Source organism: Salarias fasciatus, chromosome 9, assembly GCF_902148845.1.
Source record: "Salarias fasciatus chromosome 9, fSalaFa1.1, whole genome shotgun sequence".
Classification (NCBI taxonomy): Eukaryota; Metazoa; Chordata; class Actinopteri; order Blenniiformes; family Blenniidae; genus Salarias; species Salarias fasciatus.
In genome coordinates, this window is record NC_043753.1 from 6,521,872 (window position 1) to 6,548,707 (window position 26,836).

The following is a 26,836-nucleotide window of genomic DNA, read 5'->3' on the forward strand; positions in this document are numbered from 1 at the left end:
GAAAGCAGTTGGATGTTTTCAGTCGGTCTTAACATGGAGGTCAGCTTGTTCCCCCAGAGCAGCATTAAAATTCCCCTCCGTGAAGTTTGGACGGTGTGTGAGGGTCCAAATCGATGCTTGAGTGAGGCGCACTAATGCGATTTTAATTGTGAATCTCTCAGACTCCAAGGACACACACACACGCACACACACACGATATGGAAAACAAACATATAAGACAGCTCTGCCCGGCTTTAAGCAGCTGGTTGAAACGTGAAGAGGGGAGTGAGGGGGAGAGGAAGGGGGGAGGTTTGGGAGGGAAAAGGTGCAATGCAGGTTTCTAATGCGCCACTAATGTAAGAGCTGATAATGGTAATTAACTGAGAGTTCGTCCCCCACCGCCCATTATCATTAAGTGTGGTGGCAGGAGTGTGAGAGGAGATGACAGAAGGAAACGGTGCAATGCAGGTATTTTGGGCAGCAATAATTTAGGAACTTTCATTTTTTTCACTTTCATTAATTTGCTCAACACATGCCGTACGTGTCGTGCAAATTAATGAAAACTGGTACTTTGATATAGTTAAAAGCAAAAATTGATTAAATTACTTCCTATTTAAAGTTCCTTGCTTTATAAACTGGATGTTAGTGGGAGGAAGATGCTCTATAATCTGGATGATAGTTGAAGACATGTCTCAGTAGAAGGCGTTCTTCGCCCTCTGGTGGTCGTATTAAGCGTGACAGCCACAGTGTCTTGGAATAAATTGCTCAGAAAGTAATTTAAATAAACAAATGGAAATCCTCTTGACAAGTAATTTATAATGCAAAATAAACATAACCAATCACATAAAGCAACTCATGAAAACCTGCTGATCACTTTCAGAATGACTAAATAGACTCCTACTGCGCTAACAGTGCTAGTTTTGAAATGTGTTGCTCCTGAAAGACTGAGTGAAGTCGACTCGTCTCCTCGTCTCCTCCGTGATTGGAAGCTTCAGTCGGGACGTGAGTTCCTTCTGCAGACAAACAATCATGTGCATTATGGCTCTAAATTGATCTAAAACCCACTACAGCTGCCGGAAACTGCAGCCTCTGGAATCTGTTTTCCCCTCCGAAGTGCTCCTCAAGTTAATCAGACGAGCGAGGGACGGGGGGAGAAAGCAGAGTGGCTCCCGCTCCACGCCGAGGAGGCTCCCGCTCCATAAACGTCTCATGTAGGAGCAAATCAGAGCTGATGGCTCGCCATGATGCCTCACAAATCTGCATTTATTGGCCGCTAACGCCGTCAGCCTCGACCGGGCCGCGGCTAATTTGATAAGCCGGCCGAGCTGTCAATCAAGCTGACGGCCGCCTCCCTCCCTGCAGGCGGGGAGGAGCAGATTGACAGGGTGGTGTGTGAGTGTGTGTGTGTGAGAGAGAGATTGTTCGCCAGCGTGGTGCTTTCAGAGATATGTGGAGAATATTTATAACTGAAGAAGGACTGCAGGGTTTAAAACGGCAAAAAAAGCTCAGTTTAAAACAACAAAATCCTGAAATAAAAGAAAAATATTAACACAGAGAAGCTGACGTTGCTTTCAGTTAACATCAACATCTTAACTTTGTTTTTGCAAACTTTCACTAAAGTGAAGTTTAATCAAGGATTTTAAATTTCGACTCTGGTTCTCATGATTTCCAGTTGAGGAATTAAATCCTGATCTCTAATGCAGAAGATTCTCGATTCAAACTTTCAAACCAAGACTTTAGAATTGGATTAGATTTACAGATTTAAATTGACTTTAACCTAGGGCAAGTGTTTATTTGTAACATATTTATTCAATATTATTCAGCTTAGAATTGATACGTTTTAATTTCATTCTCAACAAGTTCCATTTTAAAGTTTAATTTCCTCTTGAATTCAAAATTTGTAACGTCTACAGTTTTACAGAGCACATTTGATCAGCTATGATTTTCTTATTGAAAAGTGTATTTTTATCTTTTAATGATAGACTGTTGAAAATTTGAGTTTGATTTTCAGGAATTTAAAATTTGGATGTCAAAAATTAATAATCTAAACTCCAGATTCTGGAAAACAAACTATGTCTTCAGATTTTAATGAGATGCGGATTTTGGGATCTGGAGTCTCATTTTGGAATTTAAAACGTTGAGCTCAGTATTTATCATTTTGGGGGGAAAAAATCTAGAATTAAAAACTTAGAATTTAACCTTCAGAAATAAAATTTAAGAATGAAGTAAATTCTACAATTTAAAAATATTGATCTTTAGAATTTGAACTCTTTAAATGAAGATTAAAACTTGAAATTTGATTTTCTAACTTGGTACTAAACTCTTGAATCGATCTACAATTCAGAACTTGGGCTTAAGAACTTAAGAATTTAAATTCGAGACTATTTAATTTTTTTCTTTAAACTTCTAATGTTGAGGTCATGTTTTCAACATCCAGAGTGGGCGGGGGCAGAGGCCAGTCGGAGGCGCAGTGGGAGTACTGTGTGGAGGGGGGAGCAGAGGCCGGCGGTTTTCCGACATGCAGGTTGCAGCGAGTCATTGAGTGAGATAATGTATGATTGCTGTGCGGTCGGAGCTGGAACCGCTCTCCCCATCACTCCCGCCTCCCCGTCCTCGGCCCCCACGCAGTATCTCCACAGTGGAAACATTTCCTGTGACGCGACCACTGATTCTGTCAAAAACTGCACTTTCACGAGATCTTAGTAGAAGTTCTAAATAAGTTGGAACATCTGGATTACAAGATATGACTTTTTAATGACGATGTTTCATTTGAAAACGAATCATTTTTGTGCTTTTGTTTCAGGAAACTTTTGCTTTTACACTTCAACGTTTGAAAAACAGTGCAGTTACCATGAAAGCCCAGTAGCACGTTTCCATAGACGAGGTCGAAAAGTTCCTTTGCGGGCCATTTTTAAAAAGTTGAGTTTTCAGTGACTCTGAGCGTCGCTGTGTGAACAGGGCGCTGGTCTCCTCCACTGATCCACTGTTCAGTTTCATTGTTTCAGTTCTTCCTCCAAGAGTTTCTGATGGAGACCAGCCTCAGAGAAAAGGCAACAGGAGTGTTGCGTTTCGCTGTCAATGCTGGTAACAAAACACGCAGACACACACACACACACACACACACACACACACACACACACACTTTGCAGTGTGTCTTGTCTCATGGGTGGTTGAGCCTCCCTGTTTTCTAAATGGGATCTAGATTTCACTTTATCTCGCTTTACTCTAAATGCCAACATCATCTCGTTCACCTTTTCAAAATGTCGCCCCCTCCCCCCTCCCCCCTCCCCCTCTTTCAACCCATCCTCCTCTTCCTCCTCCTCCTCCTCCCCCAGCCTCAGCTCCTCGGAGCATCTTAATATTGTGTTTGTTTTTATGTATTTATGCTGGTGCGCACCTCATGTGTTTACCTACGGGGTGTGTGTGTGTGTGTGTGTGTGTGTGTGTGTGTGTGTGTGTGTGTGTGTGTGTGTGTGTGTGTGTGTGTGTTTTATGGCCATTAGTGAGTCGATGTATCAACAGTCCAGATTTCTATCAGCCGGCTCACCGGTTGCCACAGCCCCAAGGGCCTCTGGGTAGTCTGGGTGTAATTGAGCATAGAGGTTATGGTGCAACACACACACACACACACACACACACACACACACACACACACACACACACACTCACACCGTTGAAGCATTACCTGTGGGTCTGGTGATCTACCAAAGCCCTGGAGCTACTCAGCAGCTAACCTGAAGCTGATGGATACCTTCGCATTAGGAGCTAACCACATGCTAATCCAGCACTGCCGAGTAAAGAGTGTGTGATTACTGTAATGAAACAACGTTTCAGGCAGCTTGTTACTTTAACTCAGGTGAAACTGAGCCCACTGTTAGCTTTAGCATTAGAATTTTCGATGAGTATTTGACTAAATCTGGGTTTGGTTGAAGAATCCTGAACTAACTCGGTCCTGCTGACAGTAACGTGAGCGACGTCCCGCTGTTCATGACATTAGCATCAGACTGTTAGCTGTAGTTAGCATGAACCTGCTGGATGGCAGCTATCTGTCTGTGTTTGGCCAATAGTTTATCTCACCTGTTGTTGCTGCTTCTGAATAAGTTCATTAATCTGTCTAAGAGCTAACATCCTGATTATAGAGCCTCTCCCCGCCACTAAGTAGTGTAACTTCAGATTAACGTCCAGATTATAAAGCTAATGCTAAAGCTAACACTATGATAACACACCTATCTGACCTAGCAAAACATTCCAACAACTTTACAAAGTAACTTTTTATCTGCAGTGGCTGGTAAAGTTAATCTGACTGCTTTTTAAACTTCTTATTATTTTAACTGAATGAGAACCAAACTGATGAACTCGCTAACGCGGTGTTGTGGAGCTTTCTGGAGTTTCTTCACTGATTCCTGCTGCTGGACGTCATGAATCAAAAGCAGAAGGTGGAGAGTCGTGGAGGCTTCAGGCCGAGGGTGCAGCTGACGTACATATGGCCGACACACACACACACACACACACACACACACACACACACACACACACACACACACACACACACACACCGGTGAGGCGGTCGTGCCTGCATCCTCTGCCAGTTTCCACGTGCACACACACACACACACACATAAAGCCTTCTGTCCTGCCCCGGTGAATCATGCAGTCAGCAGCTTTGCTTGGGTCACTCGAGGTGAGGAAGAGGAGGAGGAGGAGGAGGAGGAGGAAGAGGAGCGTTTCGCTGCTGTCACAGAAAATTCACGTCTCTGCAGTTTCACTGACAGCGAGGAGACTTTTCATTGTCACGCCGGAGTCGACTGAGTTTCGGGAACTTCTCCATCCTTGAAACCTCAAAGTGACACTCCGAAGGCCGAAAGCAGCGGGACTCCCGGCGCTCAGGCAGCGCCGCTCCTCTGCTGGAGGGGGGGGGGGGGGCACCTGCCATATTTAAAAAGTTCATCAGCCGTCCTCCGGCCTGTTCTCTGATTCATGTCTCCCGACCTTTCGAGCAGTAGTTAAAGAGCTGCAGCTTCATCATCCTGACACCGGACCTTTGACCGGGACTTTACGGTGCCGCTGTAGGTCAGCCCCGACCGGCTCATTAGCATCGCTGGATGCGGGAAGCGAGCGGTGGCACGGCGCCCGGACAGACGGCGGGCGCGCAGGCAGGACAGACGTCCGGGCCGGCCGGCAGCCGGGGCCCGGGGTCTGCCAGCTTCAGCAGCAGAGCAGAAGATGCTTTTTATTCATCCTCAGATCTGACAGTCAGGAGGCATCGCACGCAAGTGTGTTTTTGTACCAGAGAAGAAGTGGAACGTACCATCAAACCCTTTTTAGAGGAGTCAATCCACAAACTTTAAAGACTCAGTGAACTTAGAATTAGAAGAATTAGATATAAATTTACTAAATCTACCTTTATAATGGATAAATCCAGGCAAGAAACTGGTAACCCTGTCTCCCAGAGCTTACTTTTAGACGTAGATTAACCAGTATTCACTGTAAAAGGGGGCAGTATACTTAGAATTCATATGCCTGAGTCAGTCTAAATATAGAATTATTAAAACCTTATTGAAGAGAATTTTTCAGTCATGGCTTTGAATGACTAAATCCAGGCTAGAAAGGAGTGAAATCAGATGTATAATTTGAGTATAAATAGGTAAACCCACAATTAGACTTAAGATTTACAGATCAAAACTTAAGATGTGTGGATTAAAAAAATAGGAAATCCAGACTGAATTTGAGTTTATCTAGACTTAAAGTGACTAAATCCTGACATAAAATGAGTCAATCCAGTCTTAGAAAAGAGCAAAGCTAGTCTCAAACTAGCTAAAGCTGAATTTAAAATAAGTAAATCCAGACTAAAAAGTATTAAATCCATTGCTGTTATGAGAAAGTTCACTAATAAAATGAATAAATCCTGATTGAGAATTAGTAAATCCAGAATCAAAATACATAAACCCTGATTTAAAATGATATAGCAGACATAAAATGAGGAAATACTGTTTTAAAATGAGGAAATCCAGAGTAAATATGAGTAAATTTGTACTTAAAATGACTAAATCCAGATTCAAAATGAGTCAACCCTGACCTAAAATTAGAATAATCGTACCTAAAATGACTAAATCCTGAATCATAATTGGTAAATCTTGGTTCACAATGAGTGAATCCAAACCTAAAATGAGTAAACCTTGATTTTAAAAGAGTGAATCCAGACTCTAAATAAGTGAATCCAGACCTAATGTGTGTACATTCTGCGTCACCCTTCAGGAGGTGGAGGTCGACCTTCATAGGTCATAACTGTATGACCTCCAGTGAAACGTCACCAAAATGTACAGACGGTCAAAACTCAACGTCCTAAAACTGAGTCTTCTGAGTCATCTTTTCCCTGAACCTCAAGATTCGGTTCTATAGACATCAACCGGGTTCTGTGCAGATGGAACCTGCTCACTAATGTTCATGGACCGACCGGAACCGACAGCTGGGCGGTCCAATGAAACTATGAATGGGGCGTCCGTGCACAGAGCTGGCACGCCATTGGGATAAACGTGTGGTTCATGGTGTTGCTCAAGGGCACTTTGACACGTGGACAGGAGGCGCACGAAGGATCAGATCTGAGCCTCAGTCGCCTCAAAACTGAAAGAAAAGAGAGCATCTCTTCATGTTTAACCGTCTGTTCCGTGTTCTAGAAATAAATGGACATTTGAACATTTTCAGAATCCTGCAGGTGTTCCTGACAGGTTTCCATCAGGTCAGAGTTTTGAACCCGTGCCGGAGTTCATTCGTCTTTTTTCGTTCATTTTGCGGCGTTTCTCATAAACGCAGCGGACGACGGTTCCTCGCCTCCGGTCACCTTCGCTTTCCTCTGCGCAGCCTTAAGGACTCCTCCGTCCCTCATCCCCAGACAGCGAGGAGTCAATCTACCTGGATCGAATCTCATCACTAACACCCTCTCTGTCTCACACACACACACACACACACACACACACACACACACACACACACACACACACACACACACACACACACACACACACACACAAACACACACTCCAGATTGAGGTCAGAGAGAAAAAGGACAGTGAGCCAGAAACCGTCGATAATGAAAGACTTCACATTTTCACACTACTGACACTCTACCTGCCTCTTTCTCTTTTCCCCACACACACACACACACACACACACACACACACACAAATATCTGATTTTCTTCAAGAGCAGCAGCAAGTCCGACGCAGATGCTCTTTCGCTGATTGGCGAAACAAGCGGGTTGTTTCCCTGGCAGCGACAGTCGACCTCCAGAACCGTCCCTCTGAAACGCTGCTGATGTTTCAACGAGTCCGTTTCGCTTCGGAAGCATCCCCGTTTTGACTCGAGCCCTCCGAACGCTGGCCAATTCCTGGCACGACGAAGTCTGCAGGTCGAGGTCAGAGCGGACGATAAATAAAAGAGTGTTGGGCAAAACCCGGCGGACTCCGTGTCTGTCAGCGTTTCTCCGTCTCTCAGCTGAAATGTGACAGTGAGGCAGTCCTCCGAGGTTCCCTCTCCTCCGGACGCCTCTTAGTTCACATCATCTCAGTCAAAAGTCAGACGTCCAGAGAGGAGAGCGGAGGACAGGAGGCGGAGGGAGAAACGACAGCGCCCTGCAGATTTTGATGTTTGTTGTTTTGCAAAGAAACTTATTTTATCACACAATTGTTTTTATTGGTCTAAGAAATCTTATCTTTTGTCTTGTCTTACATATTTTTGCCTTTACATGTGAGTTGTTAATCACAGAGTCCTGATTGTTTTGGTCTGTTGATCAGGGATATTGGCTGGTGTTGATCTGGTCCCGCTCACTGCTGTGTGTATTTCGAGTCATTAATCTAAAGCTCCTCTCTGGTTTCAGGTTTGTGGTTTTTTTTGTCCAAGACTTCGGCTAAAGATGTTCCACCTTCATGGCCCACGAGCCTCATGTTTGACACCCCTTATTGCAGATATGAGGCTGCTAATGGAGCAATGCTGGTGCTAATCCAACGGATACTAACTCTGAGTGTGTCGATGCTTCCTCTTGACTGAGAATCTGGTCCCAGTCCTGATTTTCCTGAATTACAGAGGTTAGCGTTTAGCTTTTTGAGTCGTTGACTTGTGTGATAATTGAAAACACACACACACACACACACACACCACCCAGCTTCACTTTCATCCACCTTCAGCAGCATCTCCTGCCTTCTAATTGTGCTTTTAGTTCATAGTTTAATTCAGCAGACACATAATCAGCATGTTGGACACACACACTCTCACGCACACACGCTCGCTCGGCGACTGTCAGAGATTGTTAATATTGTTTGGGATGACTCACTCACTCGGGGGAATTCTCCAACAAAGGTGTGCGTTTCTTTTATGTGTGTGTGTGTGTGTGTGTCCTTTTCTCGCAGTGTGTGACGGAGTGCTAGCGAGGTTTGGCCGGCAGCTGGTAATTGAAAAGCGGAGAGCCATTTTGTGTGTTAATAGTGGCGCTGAGCGGCGGCCTCGCCACAGAAAACCGGACTCGGGAGCGGAGCGGAGAGGGGAGAAAATAAATCCTCTTTCATTTGCCGCCTCTGTGTTTCCTCCTGCGTCAGAAGTCAAGCGGCCGCGGTCGGCGTCCGGCCGGGCCGACCTTGAGTCTGATGAGGAGAGACAGCAGAGCGCCGAGTCTCTGCTCCGCTCCGGACTCCATTATTCCTGCTGTCCCCCGAACTGGCGACCCGCCGCCCAGCCGAGAAGACAGAGACCTGCGCTCCACAGGCAGGGGTCAGAAAGTTTGCTCATCAGCTGGAGCTGCAGACAGTGAACTAACCACGGCGCTTCACACACATCCTCTTGATTTGCATCTTCACACACACCCAGTGACGATGACGGGCCATGACCAGGCTTGTCCTGCTAACCGCTTCATATGTGACATCACTATGGACCAAAACCGGTCCGCAGAGCAGTGATTGGGCATCCTTGATTTAAACTAAACATCTTTGAAAAGACTTGATCGTCATCGTTATTGTCCCGATAACGTCGACGTTCCTGGTAAAAACACTCACTTCCTGTTTCTTCACACTGATCTACATTCTTTATCTCCAAGTCACCAATCTTAAAATGTGACAGCTGAAGCTTGTTGTTGCTGATGCTTCCACCTTATATATACGTATATATATATATATGTGTGTATATATATATATATATATATATATATATATATATATATATATATATATATATATATATATATATATACATATATATATATATACATATGAGAGAGAGAGAGAGAGAGAGAGAGAGAGACAATACATACATACATATTCTAACAACTTCACATTGACTTACATTCATTTACTATTTAGTTAATCGGAGCCTCATTCTTGATTACTCTCAGCATAAAGACATAAAGTCCTCAGGATGTGAATGAGTGAACACATTTAGCTCCGCACAATGTAGGTGAAACACGAACACACACACACACACACATCACAGAGAGCTTATGTTACTCCAGAGACCTTAAAACTGAATTTTGAATGATCTGATTGTAGGTAAAAGATTCACACACACACACACACACACACACACACACACACACGGTTCAGATGTCCTCACACCGTCAGGTTTCCGTGCTTCATCCTGACATGCCAGTCCTCACAAACCCTCAGAAACACTTTGAGCTGAGAGCCGGAGCGCTCGGAGACAAACGCAGCCTCCATTTTCTTGGTAATGATGCTCTCTTCCTGCTCTCCTTCCATCTTAATACGATTAATAAACACACACATACACACAGACTCCCGTTCACACTCACTCAGAGGCCTTCCTGTTTGTCTTTCAAGTCTTATCGACCCAGGCTTGCACACACACAGACACACACACACACCCTCAGAGGGAGGGACAGACTGGAAAAACCACTAAGTGAGAGGGAGAAATTTTATGAATGACATGAAGGGAAGAATTTAGTTTGTTTTTTTTCTTTCGGTTACATTTTTCACATTGAAACAGGATAAATGGAGCAATGAAAGTCTGTGAAGGAGATTATGATTCTCCCTTCAGTTGTTACATAAAACAGGCTGTTTTTCTTTTTAAAATTGGACTGCTAGTTTGCAACCTTATACAATTTTGTGAGGAGTTGTTAGAGATTAACATCAATGTGCTGGCTATGAGCTTAAAACAGCTGCTGACCAGATAGGAATGTTATACGAATGGAATGTTTTAACATGGATTAATCTTAATTAACACTGACAAGTTAGTCATAAGTTAGAAATGTTGGTGATTTTGGCCTTTAAACTAAATCTACCTGAATGAAAACTTACCCTGTTTATCCCCTCTGAGAAAATACTTCTAACTATAATTTTTCCATAGGTCGCAAGTCTAAAAAAGCTAGTGGTTAGCCGTACGGATGTATTATTAACAGGGGGTGCGAAGGAAAATAAATAAGAAAGCTTAGTGTGACACTCCATTTACCACTCAATATATTGGTGAAAAATATGTATGAATATGTACCAGCGCAGCTTGACTACACCACGGCTATATAGCATCGTTACGTCTTCATGAACTCACCCAGAAAAATCATAAACAATTGAATCATATTAACTTTTAGTGTCAGGCATTGATATGAGTCTCATTATTAGAAATGAAAAAGAAATTGTGAAATACGACACTTAGATGCGATGAGACAAGAGACCAGTTCGTACACAACGTCCGTACAGCTGTCCGTGGTGCTGAACACCTTGGTGAGGATAATTGTTGTGTTACAGTATCCATATCTCTGTCCATGGTGCTGAAAACCTTAGCAGCAGTGACCATTGTGTTACAGAATCTGTATCGCTGTCCATGGTGCTGAACACCTTGGCAATGATAAGTATTGTGTCACAGAGTACATTTACATGCAGTCAATATTCGGGTTAAGGTCAGTATTCCGGTTGCTGAAACATTTGGAGTAACCCATTTACATGCTTAAACACACAGAGTTGTCAACGTCATAACGTTATTTTACACAGACACCACAGAAGAAGAAGGGCCCCTGCAGGCTCTCGCTGCATGCTGTGAGAAAAAGAGTAGTCGGCAAGACGTGGTAATATGTTCAATGATGCGATGCACCGTTTTTTCAGTTAAGGAGAAGAACTGAACCATCGTTTCTGCACATTTTATTAACTTAGTAGCAGTTAAACTGTATCACAAGTGGTTTACATGGCTGTGCACAACCAGGTCATTGTGAATGTTCTGGTTAAGAAAGGGTTATTGCCTGCATGTAAACATACTCACAGTATCCTTATGTCCATGATGTCGTTGTCCATGGTGCTGAATGTGATTGAGAAGCTTGAATCGAATTGACAAGCCTCCCGGTTTTTCTAGTTTTCTTGAGAGAGCAGCAAGGGCTTAGTTGCTTGTAATTACCTAAAATGATGCCAGTACTTAGTAGTTTAAATTAGTTGATTAAGTTTAGTTAAGTTTAGTATTAGTTAATTTGTTTTGATCATATTATTGACTGAAAAATGCTCATCACTTACTTTGTGATCTCAGCTGAGGAATGTCGTTGTTAGCCACAAAAGGCTAATCCGACCGAAGTATGTTCTTGATTAGCTTTGAAAAACTAGTCAATAATGTTGGGATGCTGTCAGTCCAGTGGTGTTGATGCTGATTTGTACTGAAGTTGGTTTCTTATCTGTTACATTTCTAGTCCTGAGGGAGAATCTCAGCCGTGCGGTCGGACGGCTGGTCTCATGTCGTGATCAGTGAGACTTCCTGTCGTCCTCCCAGCCCGAGCGCCAGCCACTGTCTTTGCTCGTTGCGTTTTTCACCCCGAGGTTCAAACTGGAGGAGTCTGACTCCAACCTCCACAACACACTTTGAAGTCCAGTTTGATTTTCATCCACTGTGATGTGCTGGAGGTTTGAACTGGCGACACAAACAGATCAGGGTGATCTCTGCCAGGAGGGTTCAGACTTCATCGTGTTTGAAGAACAGTTTTTCTTCCTCTGAGGAGACGTGTGGAAGAGTTCATGCTAACTGTGGTTGAAGCTCTGTGAGAGTGAAGATCATCTTTCTCTCGGTTATTAGGTTCATTAGGAGGGCAGTATTCAGTGGTTGTGCTGATGTCCAGGTATTTAGATCTTAATGTTCAGTTTGGACTGTTTGCGACCAGTTTTGACTAGTCCTGGATTGAGACACTAATCACTTGGCCTTTTACTGGTTTTGAAGGGGTGTGCAGTGGTTTTGGATTGTTTCTAATACTTTAGACTGGCTTTTGCTGATTTATACTGGCTTCTTCCAGTGTGGACGGGCTTCTACTGGTTTATACTGGTTTGGACTGGCTTCTACTGCTTTCCAACATTTTAGACTTGTTTTACTGTGAAGTGGACTGGCTTTGTACGGCTTTCTTTTGGTTTGGATTGGTTTTGACTGATTTGGACATTGAGGTTGGTCCATATGAGCTTGGACTAGTTAGACCTGGGCTGTTTTCTGCTGGTTTGGAAAGTTGTTGTGTTTTTTAGTGTTTTTTATTTACTGGTTTGGATTACTTTTTAACAGGTGTCTACTGAGTTTGGGCTGGTTTTTACTGGTTTGAGCTGGTGTTTACCAGTTTGAACTGGTTTTGGACGAGGTAAGTCTGGATTGATCTACTTTTGGACTGCTTTTGATTCAGATTTTTTGCTAAATATGCTTCAAACATGGACTGATTTCGACACAGTGAAACTAGTTTTTAAAGTATTGTTTGTTCCTGCCTCTGGCAAGGCACAAAGAGCCCCCAAAAGGAAAAAGGAGAGAGTACTCACTTCAGGCTTTTGGCTGAAAAACTTTGCCGAAAAATGTAGCCTGTGGAATTTTCAGGAATAGTGGGCTAGGACTTTTGTTGGCGTTTCGGCAAACCAGTTCCAAGGAAATTCCAAAAATACTGGGAAATTTTGCCAGCAGCAGCTGGCAGGCACAAACTAAAATGTCGTGTGGATTTTTTTAGTTCCTGCTGCACTTGCACAAGTTTCGACTGGTTGTTACCAGTCGGACTGGTTTTGAACGGGTTTCTAATTGCTCGTTGAACTTGACTTGAAATAATTTTTGGCTGTTTCTGTTGGCTTAGTCTAGTTTTGAATCATTTTCCACTGGTCTAGACTGCGTGAATCTGGCTTGAATACTTATTGGACTGATTTGACTAATTTTTTTTCCCCCAACTGGGCTAACTGCAACAGAACACTGTCAGCTTTGTTACTGCATGTTTGATTGGTACGAGCCATTTGTCTCGTGGAGGTGAACCGATAAGAAGCAGCAGAAACACCGAGATTTTCTCGATTTGCCACCTTCTCATTAAATATTAATGAGGCAGCGTGTGAGAGCCAGAAACAAAGAGAGCTCAGTGAAGTGACAGCTGCTGTGTTAACTGTGTGTGTGTGTGTGTGTGTGTGTGTGTGTGTGTGTGTGTGTGTGTGTGTGTGTGTGTGTGTGTGTGTGTGTGTGTGGCCCACAGCTGCATGTGCTGCCGTTAAATTTTGATGTCTGCCTTGCGGACAAACTGCAGTTACAGGAGTGTGTTTGTGAAGTGAAGGAAAGACGGAGTTTCCTCTGAAACCTGCTGAACGTCTCAGAGCTGAACTCCAGCGCGTGAGGAATGGCTGCAGGCCTGTGGTCATGTCGTGTTTCCTCTGAAGGAAAACATGATAGAAGTGTTCATCTTCCTGTCAGCTGAGGGTCAGTCATGCTCATATGTCCAAGAGAAAGACGGTTTCTGTTTCTTTTCATGTTAAAAAAGTTTCCTTTTTACCTCTTTCAGTGTAATTGCTAGGATTTGGAATTTTAATCTTTCTGTGATCAGACTTTCTATTGCTTCTTTCAGTAAGTTCCCAGTCCATTGTGTCTGTTTTATTCCAATTCTAGCTTGGTTAAAGTCCAATTTCAGATCAGTTTCTGTCTATTGAAAACTGTTTTTTACTCCGGTTTAGCTTAGTTTTAATTTCACTTTTTGGAGAGTTACAATTGTAGCTCAGAGTCAGTCCATCTTCTCTCTGTTTTGATCCATTACTGGCTAAGTTGTAGTATAATTTGTTCCCTTTGACCGCTTAGCTGTGTTCTAGTGTTCAGCTTTCGACCAGAGTTAGCTGAGATTAGACTAACATTAGTTCAGTTCTAGACCAGTATTGGCTCAGTTTCAGACCCACCATTGGCCCACTTATAGACCGGTATTAGCTCAGTTTCAGCTCAGTTCTAGCTAAGTGTTAGCTCAACATTAGCACCTTTTCTTTCTCCTTTTTTCACTTTCTACTGAACTTTGAAGGATTCTGAGAAGCTGCCTTTCTTTCGTCAAACTAGAACCTCCACATCGTGTTTGTTTGTGGACCTGAACAGAAATGTAGCTCAATCTGAGTTTTTATGATTGAGCACTGAGAGCTAAACTGAAAATACAAAAACTCTAAAAAGGAAAAAAAAAAAAAGAAAAGAAAAAACACAGCTCTTCCTGTTAAAGGTCAAGTGGAACGCTTAACGAGCAATTAGCCGAAAGGAAATGCCAGCGAGGCCGCGAGCCAAACAGCCGTGTGAATTATTCACTAGCATAACAGAGAGGAAGCGGGGCGGCAGATGCTCCCGGCAGCCAATCGCAAGCCGCTAATGTCAAGTGGCTTTGCATTAGCGAGCGCCGAGGAATCCTGGGTAATGAGACTGTCCCCGCGGCCGTGCTTGGGCGTGCGTCTCCGGCTCGATGCTCCGTGAAGACGCCTGACTGATGCTCGCTCGGAAAGGTCGATGGCGGAGGACGCTAATTGTCTCATTCAGCTTCCCCGAACGAAAAGTCACGTAAACAACTGTAAAGCAAACAGTTCAATTCTCATTTGGACTAATTATTGTAACTAATACTACTCCTATACAAACTGCAAAATCCCAGCAGGGAATCAAACCAGGCTCCTTTACCCACCAAAAAAAGAAAACATTTCTGTATGATATCAGACACCCTGACCTCGTTATGATGGAACTAGTTATCAACAAGTTGCAGTTTTATAGCCACTGCTTCAAAACTAGTGTAGTAACTTCAACACAGCCAAAAATAGTTACTTCAGTTTAGCTTAGTTACTTCAAAACCTGCCAGGATTTATAGTGTTGCTGTATTCAAATCAACCGTTTCAGTTACTTCCAAAGTAACTAATGACTTGGTGAAGTGACTCAGTGGTGAATTATATTTAAAAGTTCCACCAATAAAAGGAGGACACTGCAAAAACACGAATTATTGTCATTTTAAAAAGAATTAATGTCAGTATTCGATTAGCATTAGGAGGCATTTCAAAATGGCTGTTGTAAAGAGAAGTAGAGTTACCTTACTAACAACTGCAGAAAAGGAAGAAGATGCTCTATAATCTGGATGCTCTTTTTGTCACTGTGATGACATGAAATTAGTTTTTCTGTTGAATCCGTCAAACATTCAGGAAGTTATGAATCGTCAATCGAACAAATTTAGGACCAAAACAAAGTATTTCAGTGGTGGAGAGTGTCGTTTGGGGTTAAATCAGAGGAACGGAGGGAATAAAATAGTGACCCTCCCTCCGATTCCTCCCCCCATCTGGGAGGAGGAGGGGGAGGAAGAGGAGGAGGAGGAAGAGGAGGAGGAGGAAGAGGAGTGTGAATTATTCACAGTTCTGTCACTGTAGTAGTGCTGCCTGTCTGTCAGAGACGGTAAGAATAGACTGACTCTCTCTCTCTCTCTCTGTCTCTCTCTCTCTCTCTCTCTCTCTCCCTCTCTCTGATTGATCTCTTATCAATGCTGGTTCCACAGTAGCCGATCTGAGCTCTTCATTATTCATGAGCAGAAACCTGACTGCTCCTCCAGGACCACCTTTACCTCCTTTCTGGTTTCAGTCTCTCAACAGCAACTTCTCTCTCTCGTTATCTAACTTCCATCCCTCTGATGTGCTCGGTTTACTCCACTGTCTTTAATTCAACGTGTCCCACACTGGAAGCACTCAGAAACACCACTCATTTGTATTTTCGGTTGTCAGAATGAATCATTGTGAAGCACTGACCACACTCTGCTTCAGCCAATTTTTCAAGGAACTGAAAGTTGCTCATTTGAATTTGATCACTTCAAAAAAAATATAGCAACTCAGAAATAGCTGCTCTCTTTCTGTCTTTGCCACAAATTATTAGCGTCAATGAAAGCGCTAACCAGCGCTGTCTTTAAACGTGTTACTGTTTCATTAAACTTCTCTTTTCTGGGGTTTAAACCTTTCATTAGTCTTCAACGAGCTCACTTCTCTTGACAACCACTGGAAAGGCTTCCTTGTGTTCAGTTTATAGAGCATCTTCCTCCACTACGTTCTGATTGGCATTAGCTACTTCAGATAAAGGTAAAGATTAGCTTCTCTTAATGGATCAAAACATGATTTGACTGAAAGGAGCCCCAGATATCTTTAGTTTGCCTTAAATAAAACAAACTAAAATTACACGGCTGGAAGCGTAACAGCATCCGGTGCTATTTTTGAAAACAATTAACATCACCGGCGTCGCTTCCTCTTTTCTTCTTCCGGCAGTTTGAACCGTAAATATATAACCTGCTGGCGCTGATCAGAGCGCCTGCGAGCCATTTTCTGCTTTGTACTGTATATGCAGTGTGTGTGTGTGTGTGTTCGTGTGTGTGTGTGTGTGTGTGTGTGTGTGTGTGTGTGTGTGTGTCGCCTACTGTCCATCTGTTGGAGCACCAGGAGACACGATGAGTGTTTACCATGACTCAGAACCCCCCCCCCCCCTCCCCCCCCCCCCTCCCCCCTCCCCCCCCACAGCAGTGTCTTTTAGCAGGTTTTCTCCACCTGTCAATCAGTTTGTCGGAAACAGATGACATGAATCACGACGTTCCGTGTGTGTACAGACGAAGCATGACGCCTCAGAATCGCACTCATCGCTTCTTACTCAACCACTGCGCCAACAGACCGCGGGAGCGCGTTAGCGGAGTCGGGGGACCAGACGTAACATGCTAACGTAAACCGGCGTTCTCTTCCTGTTGACGCTAAAGCTCTCACGCGTTGTCCAGATTCGTCACTGAACTGAGTCTCGATTCGATGGTAAATGCAGTGGAGAAACCTTTCGTATTCTGGATATTCGTATTTCGGATTCTGAGTTACTCGGGGAAACTCTTGAGTTCGGACCTGATCTGCTGAACGTAAAGATATTCCCGCTCGCAATGAGCCGATGACTGTGAGGCCAGTGGAGTCAAACCTTCCCCCCATCAGACGTCGGCAGGAAACTTAGTTTTTGTGGATGTGTGGGTGTGACGGCCATATCTGCTGCTCTTCTGTTTGCCAACGTTGCTAGAATAATCTGTGTATGTAAAGACGTCTGTGGTGGGATTAGCCCTGATGGGCGGGTAAATAAAGCCAAACACAGTCAAACAAATCCAAGAGGCAGAAGCTTCAGTCTGCAGAGTAAAGGAGCTGCTCTCTCTCTCTCTCTCTCTGTCTCTATTTTGCTTGTTTATTTGGCCTTTTTTCTGGAGAGAGGAGGCTCGGCTGGTGCGAGCTGCCTGTGATCTATTAATACATATGCATAAATTAGTCAGAGGCGCTCTGTAGCGGTTAGCCGGCTGTGCAGGAGCTCTGGCTCCGGGCTGTGAAATCCACCAGGATCCTGTCCACAATCTGCTCCGGGCGGAGCTCCTCTCATCCCGGCAGAGGTCGGAGGTCACGGTCTGGACCCGAGCTGTCCGCATCGAGCTGGAAAGTGTCCTGTGGTGAGAGGAGGCAGCCCGGAGCCACATGTGATCGGTTTGTTATCGGCTTTTCAGCAGCAGCATTTCCATATCCCGCTGCCCTCCGACTGTCTGCCTTCGGACACCAGTTTTCACTCACCGCTCTCGTTTCCAGAGAGGGCGTCTGTCCCATTGATGCAAGCGGCGTTTTACCAGCTCCGCCTCCCAATCAGCCCCATTGATCATCTTCAACCACGTGTGTGAGGGCAGGAGAACCTGAAGCCTTTGGTTGCTAGATGCTAATTTGGGCAAATGTTTCTGAATGGAGCGACGCCTCACTGGAGACTGAGAGTGGGTATTACTGCACTTTAGTGTTACACAGGGTTGGGAAGTAACGGTGTTACCTATTTAGAACACAAAATAAGAGTATTCCGTTACAGTTACAGTTTAAATTTGGTGTCTTCTGAATACCAACAAGGGATGACTTTACGGGGGTGGTTCTCAGGAGGAGGCTGTGCTGTGGGATTTTGTGACGACCATAAAATTTTTTTGCAAATTCCAGTCCAAGCTAACAGCGTAACGACCAAAATGCGGTCAAAGTGTGACAGTTTTTCACGTCCGTCTCCCAGCGTCCTGCAGACGCTCCTGATTTGGTTTCATAAGGCGACGTCTTCTACGGACCGCAGAGGAGTGTGGAGCCCAGCGCTCTGTGGTTTCTTCTCTGTTGTATTTCTGGCAGAGTTACCAAGTTACAACGCCACCTAAAGCCCAGGCATATGAACTACATGGCTTGGGGTTATTTTCATAATGCCCTGTGGATGCAGAGACAGCTAAGCCCGAATTCCAGGCAAATGGAGGCTCAAAGTTACTTTTATTCAACCAGGAAGTTTTTTTTTTTGTTTTGTCTTGTTTTGTTTTTACAGAAATGATCCAAGATTCTTCCAAAAGTTAATAAGTAATACATTCAATACATTAAAGTAACTCTCACAACACTGGCGTTACTCAGGGGGCGTTCCTTCTCATCAGTGTTCCAGGCTGTTACTTCTGGCTGGTTGTCATCAGGAGTAAACATTTGTGTTATTTAGTGTGTCTGCACTTGTTTTGTCCAGAGAAAGTGAAAATTCCATCTTTTTTTACTCTCCAAACATTAAAACATGCTAACCAGACGTTAGCAGACGGAGGACCCGTCAGCAGCATGACGTCTTGTTTGAAGTTTGAAGATGTAAATAAGAACTAATTTGTTTCTAACATCTTGTCCTTAAATATTCCTGCTCAGTGTTTTTTTTTTTTTTTTTTTTTTCTGGCTCATGCAGACGACAGCTGAACTCATTAATATTCACACCAAACATTTATTTATTTCGTCTATCTCATGAATGTTATGTGCTTCTCCGTCTCTGGCTGCTGCTGCCGCCTCCTTTCATTCTTGGCCGGTGTGTTTGTGTGTTTTTCCATCAAAGCTGCTCTTCCTTCCTGCCCTCTGGTTTTCCTCCCGTCCCTCCGTCACCTCCGTCTGACTGTCCGTCCCAATTATCCAGCAGAGGAGAGAGCCTCCGGTCCACAGCCGCTCACATCACAGCCGCTAAAAGGAAGGATAATTGATTTCGGCCCGGTGGAGGGAGGGATGGATGGATGGATGGATGGATGGATGGGGCAGGGAGGGATGGGCAGGCTTTCAAAAGGAGGGAGTCGGGTCTCGTCTTTTCCTGCTACAGATGAAGACAGGAGCTTAATCCATTGATGGAACGTGGAGGAAAACAAAGAGGCTTGATGGATGAGGAAGAAGACGGAAGCAGACGAGCGTCAGAGCGGAGGAGAAGACCGTCGAGACGCCCTGAACTCCTGCTTCTGTTCATCACATCCTGCAGGATATAGCTAACCGGATCCAAACCCGTCCTCATTCCAGTTTTCTTTAAGTTCGTTGATCATTTCCTCTCTCAGATCCTCTTCACTGTTGCAGAACTGTCGTCAATTTCATCCAAAAAAATCAACTTTTAGGGTGAATTTGGAAAACCTCAATGAAGACATAACATGTAAAACATCTTTCAATTTCAGATTTTCCCTCCTACTTTAACCAGACCCGCCATATCATGAGGTCGACGTGTTGATTCAGGTATTTATTAGTTTAAGCATCCAGTCGTGTCTTTCTGATGATTTCACACGATTCCAGTCGCAGTATTACCAAGAGAAGCATCAAGAATGAAGAAATCCGGTAGTTTAAACCTCCGAAATGCATCTATTCACTGAACCCGTCTCCTGTAACGAGGGGGATGAATTCTGGACTTTGGACGGGTCAGAGTGGGACAGAAAACATGGCCGCCGGCGTCGTCGCCGCCAAAACAGTGAACCGAAAAAAGAAAAAAAAAAAAAAAGTCAAAGGAGCCTGATGGATTTGATGTCGGGCTTCAGCAGATGGCGGGACGGAGGAAGAGACGGAGGCTCGGAGAGGAGCCGGGCTTCAAACGGGAGTGCAGCGTTTCGGCGGGGCGGGGGACGAACCGCGGAGACGGACGGGGATAAGTGGATGATGAAGACGGACAAGACTGAAAGAGGAGAGGAAGGCGCGGAGGGGTGAGGAGAAAGGGGATCGATCGATGGAGGGAGGCGAAGATGAGAGGAAGCTCCAGCTGCTGCCAACGCCCTTGAAAGCATCTGATACTGTAAACCCCCCCGAGGAGGGATGGAGGACAGGACTGCTCTCCTCCTCGCTGCTCTGCCGCTCTGATCCTCGGTTTGATGTCCGTCTGGTTTCATCTTCAGCGCCCGAGAAAACCAAGTTTTCCTGAATAAAAGTGGGCCTGAGAGCGTTACCCATGATGCCGTCTGATAGCTCCACACCTCCCTGAGTGGCAGAGGTCTCCGTCACTGACGGTTGATGAGAACTCTGTTAATCTGTTTTCACTTTGAGCTCCGCAGCTTAATGAGCCTCCCGCCTCAGCCCCGCCTGCTGGAAACCGTCTTCATCCGTCATGAACCGGCTCAGACGTCCCGGCGCTGATGGACGTCGGTGAAGCTGGCGGGCGGAGGTCAGAGGTCAACGGAGGGCAGAAGAAACTCTCTTGTTTCCACTGGAGACGTGAATCTTACAGATCTCAGAAGTTCCTCTGATTCCATTGAGTTAGTGTTGCGTTTAAGGTCCTGTTTACACAACGACGTTTTCGCCGCAGGAAATCCAGGAATTCAATCTCAGAAGAAAAAAACAATGCCAAAAAAATGCTTTGAGTTTGTTCCAACGGTGACACATGCTGCTCAGGTTTAAAAGAAAAAAAACATTGTCGCTCTGTCAGAGAGCAGAGACATCACAGGAGAGTTTCCACCAAATGTCCGGCATCACTTCCAGCTGAAAATGAGAATGCTGAGCAGTGAGTCTTCTATTCCGTTCCTGATTAATCGCTGAAGTATTCGGTAGAAAAGGCACCGGTGGCTGCAGCCATGTTCGAAACGTCGCCGCGTTCGAAGCAGCAGAGATGCATTTTCTCTTGAAGCGTCTTGTAATGGGAGCTTTACCCACTTTGATCGGTCAGTGGTTGGTGCAGCAGACCGTGTCTCCTATAAGCTCATATTCCTGAGGCTCGTCAGCATAAAAACACTTTTCAATTATGTAAACGTAAGATTTTAAGTTATTATATCAGGATATTTCTGAATCAACAGAATCTAGATCAGGAATAGAATTTACAAGCTGTGACTGTCCTGAAGGCACCATGAGGGCCACAGGCCTGTAGGACAGTTTACTATTAGCTCCAGAGCTGAAGTTTAGAGTTTTAGAGTTTTTACACTCTCCCAGGTGTTTTTACACTTTTACACAATTTTCATAAATCCGATCACAGAAAGAACTTAATACCGAATATTTTTTAGTGTATGATGACAGTGGCGTGTGTGTGTTTGTGTGTGTGAGATCAACTTTTCATTGATCTTTCGCTGCTGTGATGGAACATAACAGATGGTTTTTCTTTCTGTGATCAATGGTGACCTTTGACCTCGACCTTTCAGATTCACTACGTGTGTGTTCATGGGTGTATTTGTTCTGTTCTGTATCTTGAAGGAACAACTAATCTCACTGAAGTGTCTTCTCGTATCCGTCATGGTGCTAAAGGTTGTGAATTCGTTGGTCAATTCAGTTATTGATCCACAGATGAGACGGGATTTTTGGCGGATCTGACAGAGTGGAGTGTTTTAATGTTCAAACGGTGTGTGGTGTGTGTATTTGGTGTTAATGAGATGGACACACTGGATCTGATATTACACATTATGTAGCTGTTCTGGACTTTTTTTACGTTTTGCTGAAGGCAGCTTTGTGTGTGAAGGTGATTGTTTTCTTCATTCTCAAAATAAATTCTCATTTACTTGATCATTGTTGGAGAAACTTTACACCAGGGGTGTCAAACTTGAGGCCTGTGGGCCAAAACCGGCCTGCACAAGGCTCTGACTGAGCCCACCAAGCCATCAAGCAAAAACATCAAAATGTGGATTTTTTTTTTTTTTTTAATCAACTTTCTTCAGAGCAGCAGAGAGAAAACAACCCTGAGACCAGAGCTGAGACGTTTGCACCACCAGGTTTCCTTCGGATTGGCTTTAATGGGAGTCATCGTTCGATTTTGTGACAATAAAGACATTTTCATCATTTGCACTTTGCGCCACAAAAACAACAACAAAACCTAAAATTTAAATTTGAAGGTTATTCTGAGAGTATTTTCCCAGTCGGGCCCCTGGAGGTGAACTCAGGCTCTATGTGGCCCCTGAACTAACTTGTTTGACTCATCTCATTTACATAATCAACACTTTCTCTTTAACACACACACACACACACACACAGATCGGTGAAGAGCTGAACATCACAGTGAAGACCAGCGATGGACACAGGAAACAGGATTGTGCTCTTCATTCTCCTTTCACTCGTTCAATAGTATTTCAATAACCTCAGCATCATCAAAGCCCCCCACCCTGCCCTGCCCCGTCCCAAGCAGGGGTCCCAGACCTCGGCTTGGAAACCACCGCTTTCAAAGCTTTTGATAAAAATTGTTTATTTAATTTTTTTTTTCTTTCACTTGATTCGTTCTACTATGCCGAACCCATGCGTGTGTGTGTACATGCATGCGCATGCGCGCGTGTGTGCATGTGTGTGTCGTCGTGTATTTATGTACACACGACAGAGAACGACACGCCTGTATTTCATGCATAATGGAACGTCTGCATTTTTATTGCATTATTGGAGGGATTCTTGTTTATTTTGCAGTGTGTGTGTGTGTGTGTGTGTGTGTGTGTGTGTGTGAGTATACAGGTGTCACTGTATCGATCTCCCCCCTCCCCTCCAGCGATGTGGGCTGGATAATGGAGACATCAATTATTCAACAGCGACACAGTCTATCACATGAAATACCATTCACTGTGTGTGTGTGTGTGTGTGTGTGTGTGTGTGTGAGTGTGCGTGTGTGTGCACCAATATGTTGTGTAATGGTGTTTGTGTCTGTTCACCGGCTGAAAGCTCCACTCTCTCTGACATTTCCTCCAAATGTACTGATGATCAATAATTCAGGAGAGAGAGAGGAGCGGGCGAGCGATGAGCAGGAGGCTGTTGTGTCTCGTTGTCGTCGCCGCGTTTCAACGCGCTGTAAATCACTTTATCTGCAGGCGGAAGGGGGGAAGAAAATGGTTGGAGAAAGAGAAACGGGAGAGGAAGGAATCGGGCGGCGGAGCTGAAGTTAAAGATCTGTGTTAATCTGGAGTAAAGCAGTGAAACAGAGGCTGGGAGAGAAACACACGTCTGTTTAAAAGTCAGGCAGTGTCGATTAAATCCATATATTTTCATAGAAAGTCTTAAAAATGTATTAAACTATTTAATACTTTTCTATGAAATCTAATAAAATTGTTAAGTATCAAAAGGCCTTTATTTAAATCTGAAGTAGAGAAGAGCAGTGTAACTTCAAAACCGTAATCATTTAAAAATGGTTTAAAAATTGTTTCCTAAATAAGGTTTCCTTTATCTTCTGATTTCAAGGCCAGAGGCCACATGGTGTGAAGACCCTCTGACCTCTGACCTTTGACCTCTGACCTCTCCCCGGTCGTCAGATAAAACTCAGAATGTCCTGGAAGTCACTTTCCTGTGGTAACTCCTACCTGCCTGCTGAGTCAGGACGCCCTGAAAGCCTCCTGACCCTCCTGACAGGCACTCAGGCCTGGAGGGGGTCCGCCGGGAGTCCGAGTCCCGGACTCCCTCCGGTCCAGAACCGCTCCGGAGGACCGGACGGCGGATCCTTCCAGACAGGAACCGGGGGAAAACTCTTTTCACTGACGAGGCGCTTGGCCTCAGAGCGCCTTACACTAAACCACAGTCACCCATTAGGGGTCAGTGTGTTGCTCAAGGGCACTTCAGCATGGGAAGGTAGAGAGTCAATAGAAAAACATAGTTTAGCAGTAAAAGCTAAAATTAGCATGAATAACATTCAGTGTAACCAAGTTAGTTATAATGTGACTTAATGTTTGTTTGTTTGTTTGTTTGCTTGTTTCAGGACCGGGAGGCGGAGTCAGTGCTACCGCATCGTGTACCGCCACATGGAGCGAACTCTGACCCAGCAGGAGGTCCGGCTCGTCCACGAACAGATCGAACGCAGCGCCGAGAGTGAGCTGGGCGTGCAGGGCCGATACTGAGACACACACACACACACACACACACACACACACACACACACACGCTCTTACAGTGTGTATTTATATCAGCGTACCTCACACACGTACTGTGGGAGTTGTTACGCAGCTTCATCACGTCCTGGTAGCTGTGATGTTTCGCCGCGGGGGAAACGTGTTGACTTTTATACAGACGTCATGCCCGGCTTTGAAGCTGCAGCCACACACACAGACACACACACAGACACACACACACACACACACACACACACGAGTTACTCTCTTCTCTTCAGGCCGACACATCAGAATTTGACGCTTGTCGCTTCCAGTTTCCACACACGCCGCCGGTGCGTCCCTCCTCCGCCGGGCGGCGGTCACGCTCGGCTTCGGCTCGGCTGCAGATGTTCCGCCGTCGTCCAAAAAGTCTCTGTTTCTGCAGATAAACTCGGCTCCTGGAACTCTCTCAAACTTTCTGAAAGTCCTCAAAAACCTAAGTCAACGCGTGGTTTTTTCATGTCAGTTTTGTAGCTGGTCGTCCATCAGGATTCCTGAGCGTGATCTGAGGAGTCGGTCAACATGTCGTCTCCTGAATGTCAACTTTCCAATACTCCGGAACTTAAATCTAAAAGAGAAAAACGGGAAATAAAGTTTATAACTTCAATTTGAGAATTTGGAAAGTTTGAAAATCCGCCGAACTCCTCCTCGGTTTTCTGCTGAGCTGAAAACACGTCGCTGAGAAGAGGAGCCTCTTCTCAAACGTCACCAACAGAACACCCAAGCTTTTCCATCATTTCTCACACAGTATTCTTAAACGAAAGGATCTGAAACGCTGTAAAAGTTCCTGCAGCTGAGGAGGATTTCTGCTGCAGATGAATTTCCAGCTGAACTCACTGAAGGAGAAGAGAAGAAACGCTGAGAGGACTCATGTTTATAGTGAAGAAAAAGCTGTTTTGAGTGTTTTCTGTTTTTTCCTATCTTTAGATAAAATAAAGAACTGAACGTATTTGGTCTCTCCTGTTGTCTTATTGCTTGATTCCTGAAAAAAGGCCTGACATTAAAAACTGTCCATGAAATAACGAGGGGGAGCGGTTTGTGAAGAAGTCTGGATGGGAAGTGAGTTTCAGTTTCTCTGGAAAAACAATCCAGCCTGGAGTTTTGTCCTGTTGTTCGTGTTTCTGGCGTATTGTTTGAAAACTACAATATATCTCAGTGTTTATGCCGTTTCCATGAAAACAGATGCTTGAACCATGAAAATGTTACCTGAAACTGAAACCACGGAGTGTTTCAGTGTTTCAAACAGAGCTTTAGACCATATCTCAGTATTCAGTAGACTTTCCTCCGTCCTGATAGCATCTGAAGCTAGCAGGCGCAGCAGCAGCTTCCTGAGACACGGAGGAAACTCTGGTTTGATGTGGTTTAGAGGACAGCAGCGCTGATGTTCAACCGTTAGCAGGATTTCACAGGAAAAACTGTTCGTCCATGAAAACACACACACACACACACACACACTCAGGCATCCAAATGCCACACTGTCACTTCTCCAGGCTTTAAATGGCCTCCTGTCACTCCGTGAAGCTCTCCCCGGTGAGCCCAGCACGCACTTCTCTTCCTGTGTGTGTGTGTGTGTGTGTGTGTGTGTGTGAGGCCTTCCGCTGCAGAGCCGTCCTCCAGACGCCACTGTCACTCCGCCACTGCAGGACGGCAGGGACGGAAAAACGGGCAACAAAATCCAATTAAGAGAGAATTCTGAGGGGAACATTAGACGTCTGGTCCTGTTAATGATCATTCCTCCGTCAGAGTGGTTCAGATGTCACTGCTAGCTGCGACATTAGCCTCATTGCTAGCTTTTACAAGTATTGTTTGGTTTCACTAGAATGTGTAAAATAAAGAAAAAAAACCTCTGAAGGTCAAACAAACTTTCCCGTTTCGTAGTTTTGAGGTCAAACAGAATGCGGGACTCGTGTCCATTGTGTCAGTGATTCTGTGTCATGAGTGTGTGAACAGGGAAACTGACACACTGATGAAATATTCAAGTGTGTGTTTACTGTGTCCAAACTGTGAGCCTGGCCTCAAACTGTCAGCGCTCAGTTTTAACTCCACCGGAGTGACGAGCCGCGCCGTCGCAGCCAGACAGCCCGCAACTGCATGATTGGCAGAGTGCCATTTCAGTGTGTGTGTGTGTGTGTGTGTGTGTGTGTGTGTGTGTGTGTGTGTGTGTGTGTGTGTGAGAGAGACGCTGTAGTATGGCAGTGTATGATCGCGGCAGACTTAAGCCGGCGTATCGTCACAGCACACTGACACAGCTCTGTGTGTGAAAGTGTGTTTTATAATGAGCTCTATTCAAAACTCCGTGTGTGTGTGTGTGTGTGTGTGTCTGTGTGTCTGTGTGTGTGTGTATGAGGAATAATTTGAGTCCCAGGATTTGGAAACATGTTTGTAAAGTGTTTCTATCCTGACCGGGAGTCTCTAGCAGTTAGCAGCTAATGCTAACTGGTCAAATCTCTTTCTGTCAAATTGTCTTTATTTGAAAAACAGATTTAATTCAAGTTAAAGTCTCGGCTGACATTTCTTTATTCAGGCTCAGAGAGCAGCTCGTGT

At 44.6% G+C, this 26,836-nt stretch overlaps 1 protein-coding gene across 2 annotated transcripts in view; it reads left to right on the forward strand.

The window, feature by feature from the left end:
* The window catches only part of fars2 (phenylalanyl-tRNA synthetase 2, mitochondrial), a 92,006-nt gene extending 66,771 nt beyond the window's left edge, over nucleotides 1-25,235 (forward strand). For both annotated transcript variants that reach the window (XM_030099051.1, XM_030099052.1), the window contains exon 10: nucleotides 24,124-25,235. In XM_030099051.1, coding sequence (XP_029954911.1) covers nucleotides 24,124-24,262 — 139 coding nt within the window. In that variant the 3' untranslated portion in view covers nucleotides 24,263-25,235. The remainder of the gene's footprint in view (nucleotides 1-24,123) is intronic.
* Nucleotides 25,236-26,836: the final 1,601 nt, after the last annotated feature.